At 44.9% G+C, this 19,099-nt stretch overlaps 2 protein-coding genes across 5 annotated transcripts in view; one reads left to right on the top strand and one right to left on the bottom strand.

Annotated features, from left to right (window-relative positions):
* The first annotated feature begins 1,070 nt into the window (after positions 1–1,070).
* MRPL52 (mitochondrial ribosomal protein L52) lies at positions 1,071–5,654 on the top strand. Of its 3 annotated transcripts, XM_077789926.1 has the most exons (6): positions 1,083–1,134; positions 1,348–1,417; positions 2,852–2,919; positions 3,527–3,591; positions 4,471–4,569; positions 5,248–5,654. In XM_077789926.1, the coding sequence occupies exons 1-5, from the start codon at positions 1,107–1,109 to the stop codon at positions 4,543–4,545; spliced, it is 306 nt and encodes a 101-aa protein (XP_077646052.1). In that variant the 5' UTR covers positions 1,083–1,106; the 3' UTR covers positions 4,546–4,569; positions 5,248–5,654. The 3 variants fall into 3 exon arrangements, 2 of the variants coding, with proteins under 2 accessions (XP_077646052.1, XP_077646051.1); XR_013341550.1 differs by lacking the exon at positions 1,348–1,417 and having other exon boundaries at positions 1,071–1,134; XM_077789925.1 differs by lacking the exons at positions 3,527–3,591; positions 4,471–4,569.
* A 485-nt stretch (positions 5,655–6,139) lies between these two features.
* The window catches only part of RBM23 (RNA binding motif protein 23), a 29,952-nt gene continuing 16,992 nt past the window's right edge, over positions 6,140–19,099 (bottom strand). Inside the window, exons 11-16 of one of the 2 annotated variants that reach the window (XM_077789923.1) lie at positions 17,369–17,506; positions 14,292–14,357; positions 10,142–10,451; positions 8,424–8,522; positions 7,348–7,417; positions 6,140–6,184 (exon numbers count right to left, since the gene is read on the bottom strand). In XM_077789923.1, the coding sequence (XP_077646049.1) occupies positions 6,181–6,184; positions 7,348–7,417; positions 8,424–8,522; positions 10,142–10,451; positions 14,292–14,357; positions 17,369–17,506 (687 nt within the window). In that variant the 3' untranslated portion in view covers positions 6,140–6,180. Of the gene's footprint in view, positions 6,185–7,298; positions 7,418–8,423; positions 8,523–10,141; positions 10,452–14,291; positions 14,358–17,368; positions 17,507–19,099 lie in introns of those variants that run through there. The other variant, XM_077789924.1, reaches the window with a different exon arrangement.

Here is a 19,099-nt window from a genome sequence, read left to right as displayed (position 1 = left end):
GGCCAGGGGTTGCTGCTCAAAATGGCGTCGCGCGGGGGTTTTGCCGTACAATATGGCGGCCGCGCATGCGCAGATGTAAAAATGCGGGTTTACCGTGTAGAACGGCGGCTGCGCATGCGCAGTGAGCAGAATTGCGATTTGCTGTATAAAATAGATAATAAAAAGGGATAAAAAACACTGAAAATGTTATAAAAAACACCCAAATTTTCAATATTTTGAATAAAATTGCGGCCGTGAGGGGAAAATAATTCCGTACAAGCGGTGAAAACGCGGTTCTGGGGGGAGACATAAAATGAAACCCGAAAATAATTAAATTTAAAAAAAAAAGTTGTAAAAAGGCTTAAAATTTAAAGGAAAGTCGTAAAAAGCCACAAATTAAAAAATAAAGGATTTTAAGTAATGCAAAAATAGAGAAATACCGAAAAACGTCTCAAATTCCACAAAAAGCGATTAAAAAGTCATAACATAAAAATAAAGCTCAAAAAAGAATCAAATTCCGCGAGAAAAGGTGAAAACGCCTCAAAGTCAAAAAGTAAATTTAAAAATCCCTTTAAAAAGTCACAAATACAAAAAAAACCCTTAAAAATAATTAAATTGCACAAAACGCGCAATAAAAATTCTAAATAGTTTATAAAATATTTTAAAGTTTAATATTTTTCAGAAAGTCCTCTAAAAACCTCAAAGAGTAGAAAACAAATCCTTAAAAAAACCTTTGAATTTAAAAAAAATACATAACCTTAAAAAATCACCAAAAACAGGGGGAAAACATTTTAAAAATCTGAAAATAAAAGGAAAAAAAACCTAAAAAATGTTTAAAAATAAAAATAATCTCTAAAACTCAAGGAAAACAAAGGGGGGAAAAAAACCAAATTTAAATTAAAAAATATTTTAAAAGCCGCAAAAAAACCCCTTTAAAATCATCTCAGCCTCAAAATGGCGGCGCTTCCGCTTCCTTTCCGTACAACATGGCGGCGCCTGGAGCCAGCGAGAACCTCAGTCACAAAATGGCGGCTCTTTGGAGTTTTTGCCGTACAACATGGCGGCCATGAGGCGAATCAGCCCGGCGCACCGCCTGCGCGCTGACGTCACTTCCGGCCGCTCGCAAGATGGCGGCGCGCCGCGTTCTCCGCCTCGGTGCGACCCGGGGGAGCCCCCGGGGGGGTCCCTGAGGGGTGGGGGAGGGGCAGGGAGGGGCTTAAAGGGGGGGAGGGGCGGTGGGCGTGGCCTGGGGGCGGCGGGCGGGGTTTAAAAGCGGTTTTTGGGGGGTGGGCGGGGTTTTGAGGCGAAAAGGGGCGTGGTTTGTGGGGAGGTGGGCGTGGCTCGCTGAGCGCCGTTCCCGCCCCCTAGCGGAGCGCCAGGCGCGATGGCTCCGCCCCTTGCCCCGCCCCCCGCAGCGGATCGGCCAATGGCGAGAGGCGTGAGTAAAGGGGGCGTGGCTTGGCCCGGGGGGCGCGGCTTGGCGGGAGGATTTGGCGGGAAGCTGAGGGGTTTTCCCGCGTTTCGGGGTTTTTCCCGCGATTTTGGGGATTTTTGGGAGGTTCCGGGTCGGATTTTGGGGATTTTGGGGATTTTTATTAATTGACAAAATTTTGGGGGGTTTTACCCAAATTTTTGTATTTTTTACTCAAATTTTTCTATTTTTTTTCCGAATTTTAGGGGGTTTTACCCAAAATTTTGTGGGTTTATTTTACCCAAAATTTCGAGTTTTGACCCAAAATTCTTGTGGATTTTTTACCCAAATTTTGGGGTTTTCATCAAAATTTTTGTGCTTTTTTTACCCAAAATTTTTGTGGATTTTTAATCCAAAATTTTCTGCATTTTTACCCAAAATTTTGGGGTCTTTTCCCAAAATTTTGTGGGTTTTTCCCCAAAATTTTGTGGGTTTTTTCCAAACTTTTACGGTTTTTTACCCAAATTTTGTAATTTTTTTTACCGAAAATTTTGGGGTTTTTTTTAACCCAAATTTTTCTATTTTTTACCAAAATTTTTCTATTATGTTTTCAAATTTTTGGTTTTTTACCCAAAATTTTTGTGCTTTTGCCCCAACTTTTTGTATTTTTTTACCCAAAATTTTGATTTTTTTCCCCAAAACTTTTGGGGTTTTTTCCAAAATTTTTGCGCTTTTTTTACCCAAACTTTTGTATTTTTTACCCAAAATTTTTGTGCATTTTTTCCCCACATTTCTGTGCTTTTTTTACCCAAAATGTTGAAATTTTCATCCCCAAAAATTCTGTGGATTTTTTTTACCCAAAATTTTTGCCTTTTCCCCCAAATTTTTGTATTTTTTACCCAAAATTCTGCGTATTTTTTCCCCCAATTTTTTGTGCTTTTTTTACCCACAATTTTGGGAGTTTTTCCCAAATTTTTCTTTTTTTTTTCCCCCAAATTTTAGATTTTTTTGGGTGGATTTGAGGGAATTTCAATTGGAATTTTGGGTGAAAATTCCCAAAATTCGGGAACATTTTTCCCACATTTTTGAAACTTTTTTCTTCATTTCTTTCATTTTTTTCCCAAATTTTTGACTTTTTTCCCAAATTTTGGGGTTTTTTTCCCAAATTTTTGTGGGTTTTTTTCCCAAATTTTAGATTTTTTTGGGTGGATTTGAGGGAATTTCGATTGGAATTTTGGGCGAAAATTCCCAAAATTTGGGAATATTTTTTCCCACAATTTTGAAACTTTTTTCTTCATTTTTTTCATTTTTTTTTCCCAAATTTTTGACTTTTTTCCCAAATTTTTGGGGTTTTTTTCCCAAATTTTTAGGTTTTTTTCCCAAATTTTAGATTTTTGGGTGGATTTGAGCGAATTCCCGTTGGAATTTTGGGTGAAAATTCCCAAATTTTGGCTTTTCCAGGCAGGGCCTCTCCCCCAGCACCTCCGGGCCCGGCCCCCTCAGGGACCTCCCGGACTGGAGCTTTTCGGGTAAAAAAACCGGGATTTTGGGAAAAAGAGGGATTTTGGGGGGGAAAATGGGAATTTTGGGAAAAAATGGGAATTCTGAGGGAAAAATTTGGGAATTTTGGGGGAGAAAATGGGAATTTTTGGGAGAAAATTGGAGATTTGGGGGAAAAAAATGGGAATTTGGGGGGAAAAATTGGGAATTTTGAGAAAATTTGGGAATTTTGGGGGAAAATTCGGGAATTTTGGGGAAAAAATGGGAATTTTGAGGGGAAATTGGGGAATTTTGGGGGGGAAATGGAAATTTTGGGGAAAAACACGAATTTTGGGGGGAATTTTGGGTAAAAAATCGGAATTGGGGGGAAAATTGGGAATTCTGGGGGGCGAAATGGGAATTTTGGAAGGGAAAATGGGAATTTTGGGGAAATTTGGGAATTTTGGGTGGCAAATGGGAATTTTGGGAAAATCTGTTCATTTTGGGGGCAAAAAATTGGAATTTTGGGGGGGAAAATGGGAATTTTGGGAAAATTTGGGAAAATGTGGGGATTTTGGGAGGAAAAATGGGAATTTTGGGAAAATTTGGGAATTTTGGGGTGAAATTTGGGAATTTTGGGTCTCTCCCCCCCCCCAGACGGGCGCCCCTCCCCCCCCTGGCGGGGGCAGATCCGGAGACTCGGCGACAGCAGAGAACTGAGGGTGAGAAACCAGTATAGACCAGTATGGACCAGTATAAACCAGTATAGACCAGTATAAACCAGTATAAACCAGTATGGACCAGTATAAACCAGTATGGACCAGTATAAACCAGTATAAACCAGTATGGACCAGTATAAACCAGTACAGACCAGTATAAACCAGTATAGACCAGTATAGACCAGTATGGACCAGTATAAACCAGTATAAACCAGTATGGACCAGTATAAACCAGTATGGACCAGTATAAACCAGTATGGACCAGTATGGACCAGTATAAACCAGTATGGACCAGTATAAACCAGTATGGACCAGTATAAACCAGTATGGACCAGTATAAACCAGTATGGACCAGTATAAACCAGTATGGACCAGTATAAACCAGTACAGACCAGTATAAACCAGTATAGACCAGTATAGACCAGTATGGACCAGTATAAACCAGTATAAACCAGTATAGACCAGTATGGACCAGTATAAACCAGTATAGACCAGTATAAACCAGTATGGACCAGTATAAACCAGTATAAACCAGTATGGACCAGTATGGACCAGTATAAACCAGTACGGACCAGTATGGACCAGTATGGACCAGTATAAACCAGTACAGACCAGTATAGACCAGTATAAACCAGTATGGACCAGTATGGACCAGTATAAACCAGTATGGACCAGTATAAACCAGTACAGACCAGTATAGACCAGTATAAACCAGTATAGACCCGTATGGACCAGTATAGACCAGTACGGACCAGTATGGACCAGTATAAACCAGTATGGACCAGTAGGGACCAACCCAGTTACCCCAAACCCCTCCCAGTTTGCCCCAGCCCCCAAACCAGTACAAACCAGTACAAACCAGTAACTCCCAGTTTTAACCAGTGCCGGGTCCTGGCCCTGAGCCGATCCCTGGAGGCCGCCAAGCGTCGGAGGAGCTCCCAGTACAAACCAGTATAAACCAGTATGGACCAGTACGGACCGGTAAGGGACTGGGAATGGGTTTGGGGTTACTGGGATGAACTGGGAATGGGTTTGGGTTTACTGGTTTATACTGGGAATGGCTTTGGGGTTACTGGTTTGTACTGGGAATGGGTTTGGGGTTACTGGTTTATACTGGGAATGGGTCTGGGGTTACTGGTTTATACTGGGAATGGGTCTGGGGTTACTGGTTTATACTGGGAATGGGTTTGGGGTTACTGGTTTATACTGGGAATGGGTTTGGGGTTACTGGTTTATACTGGGAATGGGTCTGGGGTTACTGGTTTGTACTGGGAATGGGTTTGGGGTTACTGGTTTATACTGGGAATGGGTTTGGGGTTACTGGTTTGAACTGGTTTATACTGGTTTATACTGGTTTAAACTGGTTTATACTGGTTTATACCGGTTTATACTGGTTTATACTAGTTTAAACTGGTTTATACTGGTTTATACTGGTTTAAACTGGTTTATACTGGTTTATACCGGTTTATACTGGTTTATACTAGTTTAAACTGGTTTATACTGGTTTATACTGGTTTAAACTGGTTTATACTGGTTTATACTGGTTTATACTGGTTTAAACTGGTTTATACTGGTTTGTACTGGTTTATACTGGTTTAAACTGGTTTAAACCGGTTTGGGGTTGGTGGGCGTGGCTTAACCCCTCCCCTCCCCCTGCAGGTGAAGAGGCCCCGCCCCCGTCGCCCAATCAGGAACCGAGATGGACGGATATGCAAATTTATGCAAATGAGAAGCGAAATAAATCGGCTCTGTCGCAACAAACGCCGACTGGGAGTTACTGGTTTATACTGGGAGTTACTGGTTTATACTGGGAGGGGACTGGGGGTGGATCTGACTCCATTAATGTCGTTAATATGCAGATTTATGCAAATGAGATGCAAAATAAAATTTGTTGCTGCCGATGGGGACTGGGGGTTACTGGTTTATACTGGGAGTTACTGGTTTATACTGGGAGTTACTGGTTTATACTGGGAGGGGACTGGGGGTGGATCTGACTCCATTAACGTCGTTAATATGCAGATTTATGCAAATGAGATGCAAAATAAAATTTGTTCTGTTGCTGCCGATGGGGACTGGGGGTTACTGGTTTGTACTGGGAGTTACTGGTTTATACTGGGAGAGGATTGGGGGTGGATCTGACTCCATTAACATGCAGATTTATGCAAATGAGATGCAAAATTCAAGCCTATCCCATCACTGCAGATGGGGACTGGGGGGTTACTGGTTTATACTGGGAGTTACTGGTTTATACTGGGAGGGAACTGGGCGGATCCCACGACCCACTACACCACACCCACCTCATTAACATGCAAATTTATGCAAATGAGACCCCCCCAATCAAACTCTCGGAGCCGCTCAAGATTTTTTTTAAATTTTTTTTTTTATTTTTCCGATCCCGGAACCGAAAAAAAAAACCCAAAAAAACAAAAAAAAAAAAAAACAAAAAAAATTTTCCCAAAAATCCCCAAAATTTCCCCAAAATTCCGAGCGGGAGGGGGCGGGGCAGGGGGCGGGGCCAGCGCCGAGGCCACGCCCCCTTTTCCCGCCAAAAGGGGAGGGGGCGTGGCCTGAGGGGAGGGGGCGGAGCCGATCTCACCTGGAAAGGAAAAGGGGGCGGGGTTACTGGTTTATACTGGTTTGTACTGGGAATGGGTTTGGCGTTACTGGTTTATACTGGGAATGGGTTTGGGGTTACTGGTTTATACTGGGAATGGGTTTAGGGTTACTGGGATGAACTGGGAATGGGTTTGGGGTTACTGGGATGAACTGGGAATGGGTTTGGGGTTACTGGTTTATACTGGGAATGGGTTTGGGGTTACTGGTTTGAACTGGGAATGGGTTTGGGGTTACTGGTTTGAACTGGGAATGGGTTTGGGGTTACTGGTTTATACTGGGAATGGGTTTGGGGTTACTGGTTTGAACTGGGAATGGGTTTGGGGTTACTGGTTTGTACTGGGAATGGGTTTGGGGTTACTGGTTTGTACTGGGAATGGGTTTGGGGTTACTGGTTTATACTGGGAATGGGTTTGGGTTTACTGGTTTATACTGGGAATGGGTTTGGGGTTACTGGGATGAACTGGGAATGGGTTTGGGGTTACTGGTTTATACTGGGAATGGGTTTGGGGTTACTGGTTTGAACTGGGAATGGGTTTGGGGTTACTGGGATGAACTGGGAATGGGTTTGGGGTTACTGGTTTGAACTGGGAGGGGTTTGGGGTTACTGGTTTGAACTGGGAGGGGTTTGGGGTTACTGGGATGAACTGGGAATGGGTTTGGGGTTACTGGTTTATACTGGGAATGGGTTTGGGGTTACTGGTTTGTACTGGGAATGGGTTTGGGGTTACTGGTTTATACTGGGAATGGGTCTGGGGTTACTGGTTTGTACTGGGAATGGATTTATCCTTACTGGTTTATACTGGTTTGGTGTTTCCCCTTACTGGTTTATACTGGTGTAGACTCTGGGGTTACTGGTTTGTACTGGGAGTTACTGGGGTGGGTTTTGGGGGTTACTGGTTTATACTGGTTTATACTGGTTTATACTGGGAACGCGTTTTCCCTTACTGGTTTATACTGGTTTGGGCTCTGGGCTCGCTGCTTTGAACTGGTTTGAACTGGGATGGACTGGGAGGGGCTTTGGGCGGGGTTAAGGGGTCCGAACCGGTTTATACTGGTTCATACTGGTTTATACTGGTTTATACTGGTTTATACTGGTTTATACTGGTTCATACTGGTTTATACTGGTTTATACTGGGAGCTCACATGGTCTGGGGCGAGAAGAGCCCCGAGAGCGTCAAACACTGCGAGGCCAAATTCAGCGCCGGGCTCAGGGCTGGGGGAGGGAAAATTTGGGGTTTGGGGGGGTCCCCGAAATTCGGGAATCCCCAAATTCCCAAAATTCCCAAAATTCTCCCCAAAATTTTCCCGAAATTCCCACGGAAAACGCCGCGAAAATGACCCGAAAACGCCCAAAATTGACCCAAAATCAGCCCAAGTTTGGGGTGGGGGAGGGGAAATTTGGGGTCTGGGGGGGGCCCAAAATTTGGGAATCTCCTAATTCCCAAAAATTCCCCAAAATTTCCAAGAATTTCCCCCCCCAAAATCCCCAATTTTGGGGCTCCCCTCCCCCCAATCCCAAAATTTGGGATCCCACCCCCCCAAATCCCAAAATTTGGGATCCCACCCCCCTAAATCCCAAATTTTGGAATCCCACCCCCCCAAATCCCAAAATTTTGGGATCTCACCCCTCCAAATCCCCAAATTTTGGAATCCCACCCCTCCCAAAATTTGGGATCCCACCTCCCCAAATTCCAAAAATTTGGGATCCCACCCCCCCAAATCTCCAACTTTTGGGATCCCACTCCCCCAAATTTTGGGATCCCAATCCCCTAAATCCCCAAATTTTGGGATCCCACCCCTCCCAAAATTTGGGATCCCACCCCCCTAAATCCCAAATTTTGGGATCCCACCCCCCTAAATCCCAAATTTTGGAATCCCACCCCTAAATCCCCAAATTTTGGGATCCCACCCCCCTAAATCCCAAATTTTGGGATCCCACCCCTAAATCCCCAAATTTTGGGATCCCACTCCCCCAAATCCCCGAATTTTGGGATCCCAATCCTCCCAAAATCCCCAAATTTTGGGCTCCCCACCCCAAATCCCAAATTTTGGGCTCCCACCCCTCCCAAATTTCAGCCTTCCCCCACCCCAAATTTTGTGTTTTTCCCTCTCCCACCCCCCCAAATCCCCGAATTTCGTGGTCCCACCCCCCTAAATTCCCCCAAATTCCCCAAATCTCCCGAAATCTCCCCAAAATTTCCCCAAATTTGGTTTTTTACCTGTGAGGGCGGCGGGGTTGAGCCCCCCCAGGGGGGTCAGGGCCCCGTTGAGCTGCTGCAGCGCCGCCTGCGCCGGGGGGGGCAGCTGCAGCCCCGAGCCTGCGGGCCAAAAGCGCCCCAAATCACCCCAAAATCAGCCCAAAATCACCCCAAAATCGGCCCCAAATCACCCCAAAATCGGGCCGAAATCACCCCAAAATCACCCCAAAATCGGCCCCAAATCACCCCAAAATCACCCCAAAATCGGCCCGAAATCACCCCAAAATCGGGCTGAAATCACCCCAAAATCGGGCCGAAATCACCCCAAAATCGGGACAAAATCGGGCTGAAATCACCCCAAAATCGGGCTGAAATCGGGACAAAATCGGGCCGAAATCACCCCAAAATTGGGCCGAAATCGGGCCAAAATCGGGCCAAAATTGGGCCAAAATCGGGCCAAAATTGGGACAAAATTGGGACAAAATCGGGACAAAATTGGGCTAAATCGGGACAAAATTGGGCTAAATCGGGACAAAATCGGGCCAAAATTGGGCCAAAATTGGGACAAAATTGGGACAAAATCGGGACAAAATTGGGACAAAATCGGGACAAAATCGGGCCAAAAATCGGCCCGAAAACCAACCCAAAAACCCCAAAAATCACCCCGAAAACATCCAAAATCGGCCCAAAATCGACTGAAAATCGGCCCCAAAAATCACTCCAAAATCGGCCCAAAATCACCCCAAAATTGGGCCAAAATCAGCCCCAAAATCACCCCGAAAACATCCAAGATCGGCCCCAAATCGACTGAAAATCGGCCCAAAATCACCCCAAAATCAACCCTAAAATCAGCCCAAAGATCAGCCCAAAATCAGCCCCAAAATTGGCCAAAAATTAGCCCCAAAATCAGCCCAAAATCAGCCCCCAAAACCCCCAAAATCGACCCCAAATCGGCTAAAAATCGGCCCCAAAATCAGCCCAAAAATCACCCCGAAATCCCCATTCTTTATCCAAATTTCCCCCATTTTTCCTCCCATCTTTCCGCCATTTCCCCCCCTAAAATCCCCATTTTTTCCCCATTTTTCACCCAATTTTCACCGGGTTTTTTTTGCTTATCCCCTCCCAACCACCCCCAAATTGCCCAAAATCCCCATTTTTCCCCCCATTTTCACCTTCCGCCAGCTTGGCCATCAGCTGCAGCCGCCCTGCGGCCGTGCCCAGCTCGGGCTCGTCGCCGCAGCTCCAAATCCCCAAATTCCCATTTTTTCCCCATTTTTCACCCAATTTTCATTGGCTTTTTTTTGCATTTCCCCTCACAACCATCCTAAATCCCCAAAATCCCCATTTTTCACCCCAAAAATCCCCATTCCTTATCCAAATTTCCCCCATTTTCCAGCCAAATTTCACCATCTTTCCTCCCAAATTTCCCCCCATTTCCCCCCCTAAAATTCCCATTTTTTCCCCATTTTTCACCCAATTTTCCCCGGGTTTTTTTTGCTTATCCCCTCCCAACCTTCCCTAAATTCCCCAAAATCCCCATTTTTCACCCCATTTTTCCCCCATTTTCCACCCAAATTTCACCATTCTTTCCCCCATCTTTCCCCCCATTTCCCCCCCTAAAATCCCCATTTTTTCCCCATTTTTCACCCGATTTTCACCATTTTTTTTTTATTTTCCCCTCCCAACCTTCCCCAAATTGCCCAAAATCCCCATTTTTCACCCCAAAACCCCATTTTCACCTTCGGCCAGCTTGGCCATCAGCTGCAGCCGCCCTGCGGCCGTGCCCAGCTCGGGCTCGTCGCCGCAGCTCAGGGGGGCGATGCCGATGCCGGTTGTCGTTATTCCGGTTGTTGTTATCCCGGTGATTCCGGTGGTTATCCCGGTGATTCCGGCGGTTATTCCGGCTGTTCCCGGGCTGTTCTCGGGGAAGGTGACGTCGCTGGAGCCGTCGGGTCGCTCGCTCAGCGTCCCCAGGCGCATCGGCCGCCCGGCCAGCTCGAAGCCGTTGAGCTGCTCCAGCGCGCGGCGGGCGCACTCGGCCTCGGAGAACTGCAGGAAAGGGTTAAATTTGGGTGGGGAATCAATTAAATTCGGGTTTGGGGGGAAAAGTGGAATTTGGGGAAAAAAAAATGGGGTTTTTTGGTGAAAAAATGGGGGTTTTACGACAAAAAATGGGGGTTTTATGACGAAAAATGTGGATTTTTTGGTGGAAAACCTGGGGTGTTTTTTGGGGAAAAATGGGGATTTTTCGGGAAAAAATATTGGGGATTTTGGGGAAAAATGGGGATTTTTGGGGGAAAAATGGGGATTTTTGGTGAAAAAATGAGGTTTTTATGATGAAAAATGGGGGTTTTATGGGAAAAAATGGGGGTTTTGGGGATGGGGTTTTGGGGTCACTCGGCCTCGGAGAACTGGCGGGAAAGGGTTAAATTTGGGTGGGGATTCAATTAAAATGGGGTTTGGGGAAAAAAAATGGGGTTTGGGGAAAAAAAAATGGGGTTTTTTGGTGGAAAAATGGGGTTTTTATGAGGAAAAATGGGGGTTTTATGACAAAAAGTGTGGATTTTTTGGTGGAAAAATTGCGGTGTTTTTTGGGGGAAAATGGGGATTTTTCGGGGAAAAAAAATTGGGAAAAAATGAGATTTTTCTGGAAAGAATTGGGGGTTTTTGTGGAAAAATGGGGATTTTTGGTGGAAAAATGGGGGTTTTATGACAAAAAATGGGGATTTTATGAGGAAAAAATGCGATTTTTTGGTGGAAAAATTGGGGTGACTTTTGGGTGAAAAATTAGGATTTTTGGGGGAAAAATGGGGATTTTTTTAGTGAAAAATGGGGATTTTTGAGGGAAAAATGGGGATTTTTGGAGGAAAAATGGGGGTTTTAGGAGGGAAAATGGGGGTTTTATGACAAAAAATGTGGATTTTTTGGTGGAAAAATTGGGGGATTTTTGGGTGAAAAATTAGGATTTTTGGGGGAAAAATGGGGATTTTTTTAGTGAAAAATGGGGATTTTTGGAGAAAAAATGGGGATTTTTGGTGAAAAAATGACGTTTTTATGATGAAAAATGGGGGTTTTATGGGGAAAAATGGGGGTTTTGGGGATGGGGTTTTGGGGTCACTCGGCCTCGGAGAACTGCAAGGAAAGGGTTAAATTTGGGTGGGAAAAGGGGGAATTGGGGTTTGGGGAAAAAAAAATGGGGATTTTTGGTGAAAAAATGGGGATTTTACGACAAAAAATGGGGGTTTTACGAGGAAAAAATGGGATTTTTTGGTGGAAAAAATGGGGGATTTTTGGGGGAAAAATGGGGATTTTTCGGGAAAAAATATTGGGGATTTTGGGGGAAAATGGGGATTTTTGAGGGAAAAATGGGGATTTTTTGGGGAAAAATGGGGATTTTGGGGGGAAAAATGGGGATTTTGGGGGGAAAAATGGGATTTTTTTAAAGGGATTTTTGGGGTCACTCGGCCTTGGAGAACTGGCAGGAAAGGGTTAAATTTGGGTGGGGATTCAATTAAAATGGGGTTTTGGGGAAAAAAAATGGGGTTTGGGGAAAAAAAAATGGGGTTTTTTGGTGGAAAAATGGGGATTTTACGACGAAAAATGGGGATTTTAGGGCAAAAAATGGGGATTTTTTGGATAAAAAATGGGGTATTTTTTGGGAAATAATGGGATTTTTCAAAGAAAAAATATTGGGGATTTTGGGGGAAAAATGGGGATTTTTGAGGGAAAAATGGGGGTTTTGGGGGGAAAAATGGGGGTTTTATGACAAAAAACGGGGATTTTACGGGAAAAAAATGGGATTTTTTAAAGGGATTTTTGGGGTCACTCGGCCTCGGAGAACTGCAAGGAAAGGGTTAAATTTGGGTGGGAAAAGGGGGAATTGGGGTTTGGGGAGAAAAAATGGGGTTTGGGGAGAAAAAATGGGGTTTGGGGAAAAAAAAAATGGGGTTTTTTGGTGAAAAAATGGGGATTTTATGATGAAAAATGGGGGTTTTATGACAAAAAATGGGGATTTTTGGGATAAAAATTGGGTGTTTTTTGGGGAAAAATGGGATTTTTCATGGAAAAAAAAGTTGGGAAAAAATGGGATTTTTCTGAAAAAATCTGGGGTTTTCTTTGAAAAAATGGGGATTTTTGGTGAAAAAATGGGGGTTTTGGGACGAAAAATGGGGATTTTAGGACAAAAAATGTGGAGTTTTTGGTGAAAAAAAAATGGGGGATTTTTGGGGGAAAAAATGGGGATTTTGGGGGGAAAATGGGGATTTTACGAGGAAAAATGTGGATTTTTTTAGTGAAAAAAAAATGGGGTTTTTTGGTGGAAAAATGGGGTTTTTAGGAGGGAAAATGGGGGTTTTACGAGGAAAAAATCGGATTTTTTGGATAAAAAATTGGGGTGTTTTTTGGGGAAAAAAACTTGGGAAAAAATGGGATTTTTCTGAAAAAAAATTGGTGTTTTTTTGTGGAAAAATAGTGTATTTTGGTGAAAAAATGGGGTTTTTATGATGAAAAATGGGGATTTTACGGGAAAAAATGTGGATTTTTTTAGTGAAAAAAAATGGGGGATTTTTGGGGGAAAAATGGGATTTTTTGGTGAAAAAATTGGGTTTTTATGACAAAAAATGGGGGCTTTACAAGGAAAAAATGGGATTTTTTGGTGAAAAAAAATGAGGGTTTTTTTGTGAAATAATGGGATTTTTCAGGGAAAAAAAAGTTGGGAAAAAATGGGATTTTTCTGAAAGAAATTGGGGTTTTTTTTGTGAAAAAATGGGGATTTTTGGTGAAAAAATGGGGGTTTTATGATTAAAACTGGGGATTTTACGGGAAAAAAAATGGGGATTTTTTGGTAAAAAAATTTGGGTTTTTTGGAGAAAAAAAGTGATTTTTTTGGAGAAAAAAATGGGGATTTTTTCCGTGAAACAATGGGGACTTTCGGGGGAAAAAAAATGGGGATTTTTTGGTGAAAAAACGGGATTTTTTGGTAAAAAATTGGGGGTTTTTAGAGAAAAATATGGATTTTGGGTAAAAAATGGGGATTTTTGGAGGAAAAATGGGATTTTTGGGGTCACTCCTCCTCTGACACCTGCCCAGGTGTGCCAGCTATGCCCAAACTCCCCAAAATCCCCATTTTTTTACCAAAATCCTCATTTTTCACCCCAAAATCCCCATTTTTTGACCAAAATCCTCATTTTTCACCCCAAATTACCATTTTTTGACCAAAATCCTCATTTTTCACCCGATTTTCACCGGGTTTTTTTTGTTTTTCCCCTCTCGGCCGTGCCCAGCTGTGCCCAAACTCCCCAAAATCCCCATTTCCACCCCAAATTTCCCGTTTTTCACCCAAATTCCCCATTTTTAACCCAAAATCCCCATTTTTCTCCTCAAAATCCCGATTTTTTGTCCAAAATCGCCGTTTTTCACCCGATTTTCACACGGTTTTTTTGCCCATCCCCTCCCGGCCGTGCCCGGCCGTGCCCAGCTGTGCCAGCTGTGCCCAAACTCCCCAAAATCCCCATTTTTCACCCCAAAATCCCCATTTTTTGACCAAAATCCTCATTTTTCACCCAAAATTACCTTTTTTTGACCAAAATCCTCACTTTTCACCCGATTTTCACGCGGTTTTTTTTGTTTTTCCCCTCCCGGCCGTGCCCAGGTGTGCCCAGCTGTGCCAGCTGTGCCCAAACTCCCCAAAATCCCCATTTTTCACCCCAAAATCCCCATTCTTCACCCCAAAATCGCCATTTTTAACCCGAATCTCCCCATTTTTTGCCCTAAAATCGCCGTTTTTCACCCGATTTTCACGCGGTTTTTTTTGCCCATCCCCTCCCGGCCGTGCCCAGGTGTGCCCAGGTGTGCCCAGGTGTGCCCAGGTGTGCCCAGGTGTGCGCTCACGGTGATGAAGCCGTAGCCTTTGGACTGTCCCGTCTCCGGGTCCCGCATCAGCACGATGCTCTCGATCTGCGGGGGAAAACACCCAAAATCAGCCAAAATCACCCCAAAATCAGCCAAAATCAGCAAAAATCACCCAAAATCAGCAAAAATCAGCCCAAAATCAGCCAAAATCAGCCAAAATCAGCCCAAAAACACCCCCAAAACAGCCAAAATCAGCCAAAATCAGCCCAAAAACACCCAAAATCAGCCAAAATCACCCAAAATCAGCCAAAATCACCCAAAATCAGCCAAAATCACCCAAAATCAGCCCAAAAACACCCAAAATCAGCCAAAATCAGCCAAAATCAGCCCAAAAACACCCAAAATCAGCCAAAATCACCCAAAATCAGCCAAAATCACCCCAAAATCAGCCAAAAACATCCAAAATCAGCCAAAATCAGCCTAAATCAGCCCAAAATCAGCCAAAATCAGCCAAAATCAGCCAAAATCACCCAAAATCAGCCCAAAAACACCCAAAATCAGCCAAAATCACCCAAAATCAGCCCAAAAACACCCAAAATCAGCCAAAATCAGCCCAAAAATCAGCCAAAAACACCCAAAATCAGCCAAAATCACCCCAAAATCAACCCAAAAACACCCAAAATCAGCCAAAATCAGCCAAAATCACCCCAAAAACACCCAAAATCAGCCAAAATCACCCCAAAAACACCCCAAAAACAGCCAAAATCACCCCAAAAACACCCAAAATCAGCCAAAATCAGCCCAAAATCAGCCAAAATCAGCCCAAAATCAGCCCAAAATCAGCCAAAATCAGCCCAAAATCACCCCAAAAACACCCAAAATCAGCCAAAATCAGCCCAAAATCAGCCAAAATCAGCCCAAAATCAGCCCAAAAACAGCCAAAATCAGCCAAAATCAGCCCAAAATCAACCAAAAACACCCAAAATCAGCCAAAATCCTCCAAAAAAACCCCAAAATCCCACCCAGGGGTGCCCAGGTGACCCCAAACCCCCCAAAATCCCCACTTTTCACCCCAAATCCCCACTTTTCACCCCAAATCCCCACTTTTCACCCCAAATCCCCACTTTTAACCAAATTTCACCATTTTCACCCAAAATCCCCATTTTTCACCCCAAAATTCCCCGTTTTATTCCAAAATCCCCATTTTTTGCCCTAAAATCCCCATTTTTCGCCCGATTTTCACGCGGTTTTTTTTGCCCTCCCCCTCCCGGCCTCGCCCAGCTGTTCCCACCTGTGCCAGCTGTGCCCAAACCCCCAAAATCCCCATTTTTCACCCCAAAATCCCCATTTTATTCCAAAATCCCCATTTTTCACCCCAAATCCCCATTTTTTGCCCTAAAATCCCCATTTTTCGCCCAATTTTCACGCGGTTTTTTTTGCCCATCCCCTCCCGGCCTCGCCCAGCTGTTGCCCAGCCCTTCCAGATGTTGCCAGCTGCGCCCAAACCCCAAAATCCCCATTTTTCACCCCAAAATCCCCATTTTCACCCCAAATCCCCATTTTTGCCCTAAAATCCCCATTTTTCGCCCGATTTTCACGCGGTTTTTTTTGCCCCTCCCCTCCCGGCCTCGCCCAGCTGTTCCCCAGCCCTTCCAGATGTTGCCCAAACCCCCAAAATCCCCATTTTTCACCCCAAAATCCCCATTTTATTCCAAAATCCCCATTTTTCACCCCAAATCCCCATTTTTGCCCTAAAATCCCCATTTTTCGCCCGATTTTCACGCGGTTTTTTTTGCCCCTCCCCTCCCGGCCTCGCCCAGCTGTTCCCACCTGTGCCAGCTGTGCCCAAACCCCCAAAATCCCCATTTTTCACCCCAAAAATCCCATTTTTAATAAAATTTCCCCATTTTTACCCCAAATCCCCATTTTTTGCCCTAAAATCCCCATTTTTCGCCCGATTTTGACGCGGTTTTTTTTGCCCCTCCCCTCCCGGCCTCGCCCAGCTGTTGCCCAGCCGTGCCAGATGTTGCCAGCTGTGCTCAAACCCCAAAATCCCCATTTTTCACCCCAAAATCCCCATTTTATTCCAAAATCCCCATTTTTTGCCCTAAAATCCCCATTTTTCGCCCGATTTTCACGCGGTTTTTTTTGCCCTTCCCCTCCCGGCCTCGCCCAGCTGTTCCCAGCTCTTCCCACCTTTTCCAGCTGTGCCCAAACCCCCAAAATCCCCATTTTTCACCCCAAAATTGCCATTTTTAATACAAATCTCCCTAATTTTGCCCTAAAATCCCCATTTTTCGCCCGATTTTCGCGCGGTTTTTTTTGCCCTCCCCCTCCCGGCCTCGCCCAGCTGTTCCCCAGCCCTGCCAGATGTTGCCAGCTGTGCCCAAACCCCAAAATCCCCATTTTTCACCCCAAAATCCCATTTATAACCCCAAATCCCCATTTTTTGCCCTAAAATCCCCATTTTTCGCCCGATTTTCACGCGGTTTTTTTTGCCCATCCCCTCCCGGCCTCGCCCAGCTGTTCCCACCTGTGCCAGCTGTGCCCAAACCCCAAAATCCCCATTTTTCACCCCAAAATCCCCATTTTTCACCCCAAAAATCCCCATTTTATTCCAAAATCCCCATTTTTCACCCCAAATCCCCATTTTTTGCCCTAAAATCCCCATTTTTCGCCCGATTTTCACGCGGTTTTTTTTGCCCCTCCCCTCCCGGCCTCGCCCAGCTGTTGCCCAGCCCTGCCAGATGTTGCCAGCTGTGCCCAAACCCCCAAAATCCCCATTTTTCACCCCAAAATCCCCATTTTCACCCCAAATCCCCATTTTTTGCCCTAAAATCCCCATTTTTCGCCCGATTTTGACGCGGTTTTTTTTGCCCCTCCCCTCCCGGCCTCGCCCAGCTGTTGCCCAGCCCTTCCAGATGTTGCCAGCTGCGCTCAAACCCCAAAATCCCCATTTTTCACCCCAAAATCCCCATTTTATTCCAAAATCCCCATTTTTTGCCCTAAAATCCCCATTTTTCGCCCGATTTTCACGCGGTTTTTTTTGCCCTTCCCCTCCCGGCCTCGCCCAGCTGTTGCCCAGCCCTGCCAGATGTTGCCAGCTGTGCCCCCACCTTGCCGAAGGGCTCGAAGATGCCGCGCAGCATCTCCTTGGTGATGTTGCAGTGCAGGGAGCCGACGTAGAGGCGCAAGGGGCCGCCCGAGCCCTTCTGCAGGGGCGCCGCCATGGCCGCCAGCCGGTTCTTCTCGGCCTGGGGGGGACACGGGTGGGCACGGGTGGGCACAAAAACCGCCCAAATCCACCCGAAAATGGGGAAAATTCCACCCAAAACGCAAAAAACCCCAACGAAATCCGCCCAGGAATGGCCGAAATAGACCCAAAAATGGAGAGAACAGACCCAAAAATGGAGAGAATTGACCCAAATTTGGCACTGGTGGCACAGGGGAGAGAAAACCCCACCCGAAAATGGGAAAAATCTGCCCAAAAATGGAGAAAATGGACCCAAAAATGGAGAACATGGACCCAAAATGGCAAAAGTTGACCCAAAATGGAGAAAATGGACCCAAAAATGGAGGAAATCGACCCAAAATGGCAAAAGTTGACCCAAAATGGAGAAAATTGTCCCAAAAATGGAGAAAATGGACCCAAAAGTGGAGAACATGGACCCAAAATGGCAAAAGTTGACCCAAAATGGAGAAAATTGACCCAAAATTTAGCCCAGGTGGCACTAGTGGCACAGGGGAGCGAAAACCCCACCCGAAAATGGAAAAAATCGACCAAAAATGGAGAAAATTGACCCAAAAATGGAGAAAATTGACCCAAAAATGGAGAACATGGACCCAAAATGGCAAAAGTTGACCTAAAATGGAGAAAATTGACCCAAAATTTAGCCCAGGTGGCACTGGTGGCACAGGGGAGCGAAAACCCCACCCGAAAATGGAAAAAATCGACCAAAAATGGAGAGAATTGACCCAAAAATGGAGAAAATTGACCCAAAAATGGAGAAAATTGACCCAAAATGGAGAAAATTGACCCAAAATGGAGAAAATTGACCCAAATTCGGCTCAGGTGGCACTGGTGGCACAGGGGAGAGAAAAAACCGCCCGAAAATGGGAAAAATCTGCCCAAAAATGGAGAAAATTGACCCAAAAATGGAGAAAATGGACCCAAAAGTGGAGAAAATGGACCCAAAATGGCAAAAGTTGACCCAAAATGGAGAAAATTGACCCAAAAATGGAGAAAATTGACCCAAATTTGGCCCAGGTGGCACTGGTGGTACAGGGGAGAAAACCCCACCTGAAAATGGGAAAAATCTGCCCAAAAATGGAGAAAATTGACCCAAAAATGGAAAAAATCAACCCCAAACTGAGAAAATTGACCCAAAATGGCAAAAGTTGACCCAAAAATGGAGAAAATTGACCCAAATTTGGCTCAGGTGGCACAGGTGGCACAGGGGGGAGAAAACCCCACCCGAAAATGGAAAAAATCGACCAAAAAATGGAGAAAATGGACCCAAAAATGGAGGAAATCCACCTAAAATGGCAAAAGTTGACCCAAAATGGAGAAAATTGACCCAAATTTGGCCCAGGTGGCACTGGTGGCACAGGGGGGAGAAAAACCACCCAAATCCGCCCGAAAATGGGGAAAATTCCACCCAAAATGCAAAAAACCCCAACGAAATCCGCCCAGGAACGGCCGAAATGGAGGGAATTGACCCAAAAGTGGGTTAAATTGACCCAAAATTTGGCCCAGGTGGCACTGGTGGCACAGGGGGGAGAAAAAACCGCCCAAATCCGCCCGAAAATGGGGAAAAATCCACCCAAAACGCAAAAAACCCCAACGA

This window comes from Lonchura striata, chromosome 39 (assembly GCF_046129695.1).
Source record: "Lonchura striata isolate bLonStr1 chromosome 39, bLonStr1.mat, whole genome shotgun sequence".
Taxonomy (NCBI): Eukaryota; Metazoa; Chordata; class Aves; order Passeriformes; family Estrildidae; genus Lonchura; species Lonchura striata.
The sequence above is the reverse complement of the archived record's forward strand: the minus strand, read 5'-3'. Positions and strand labels throughout refer to the sequence as shown.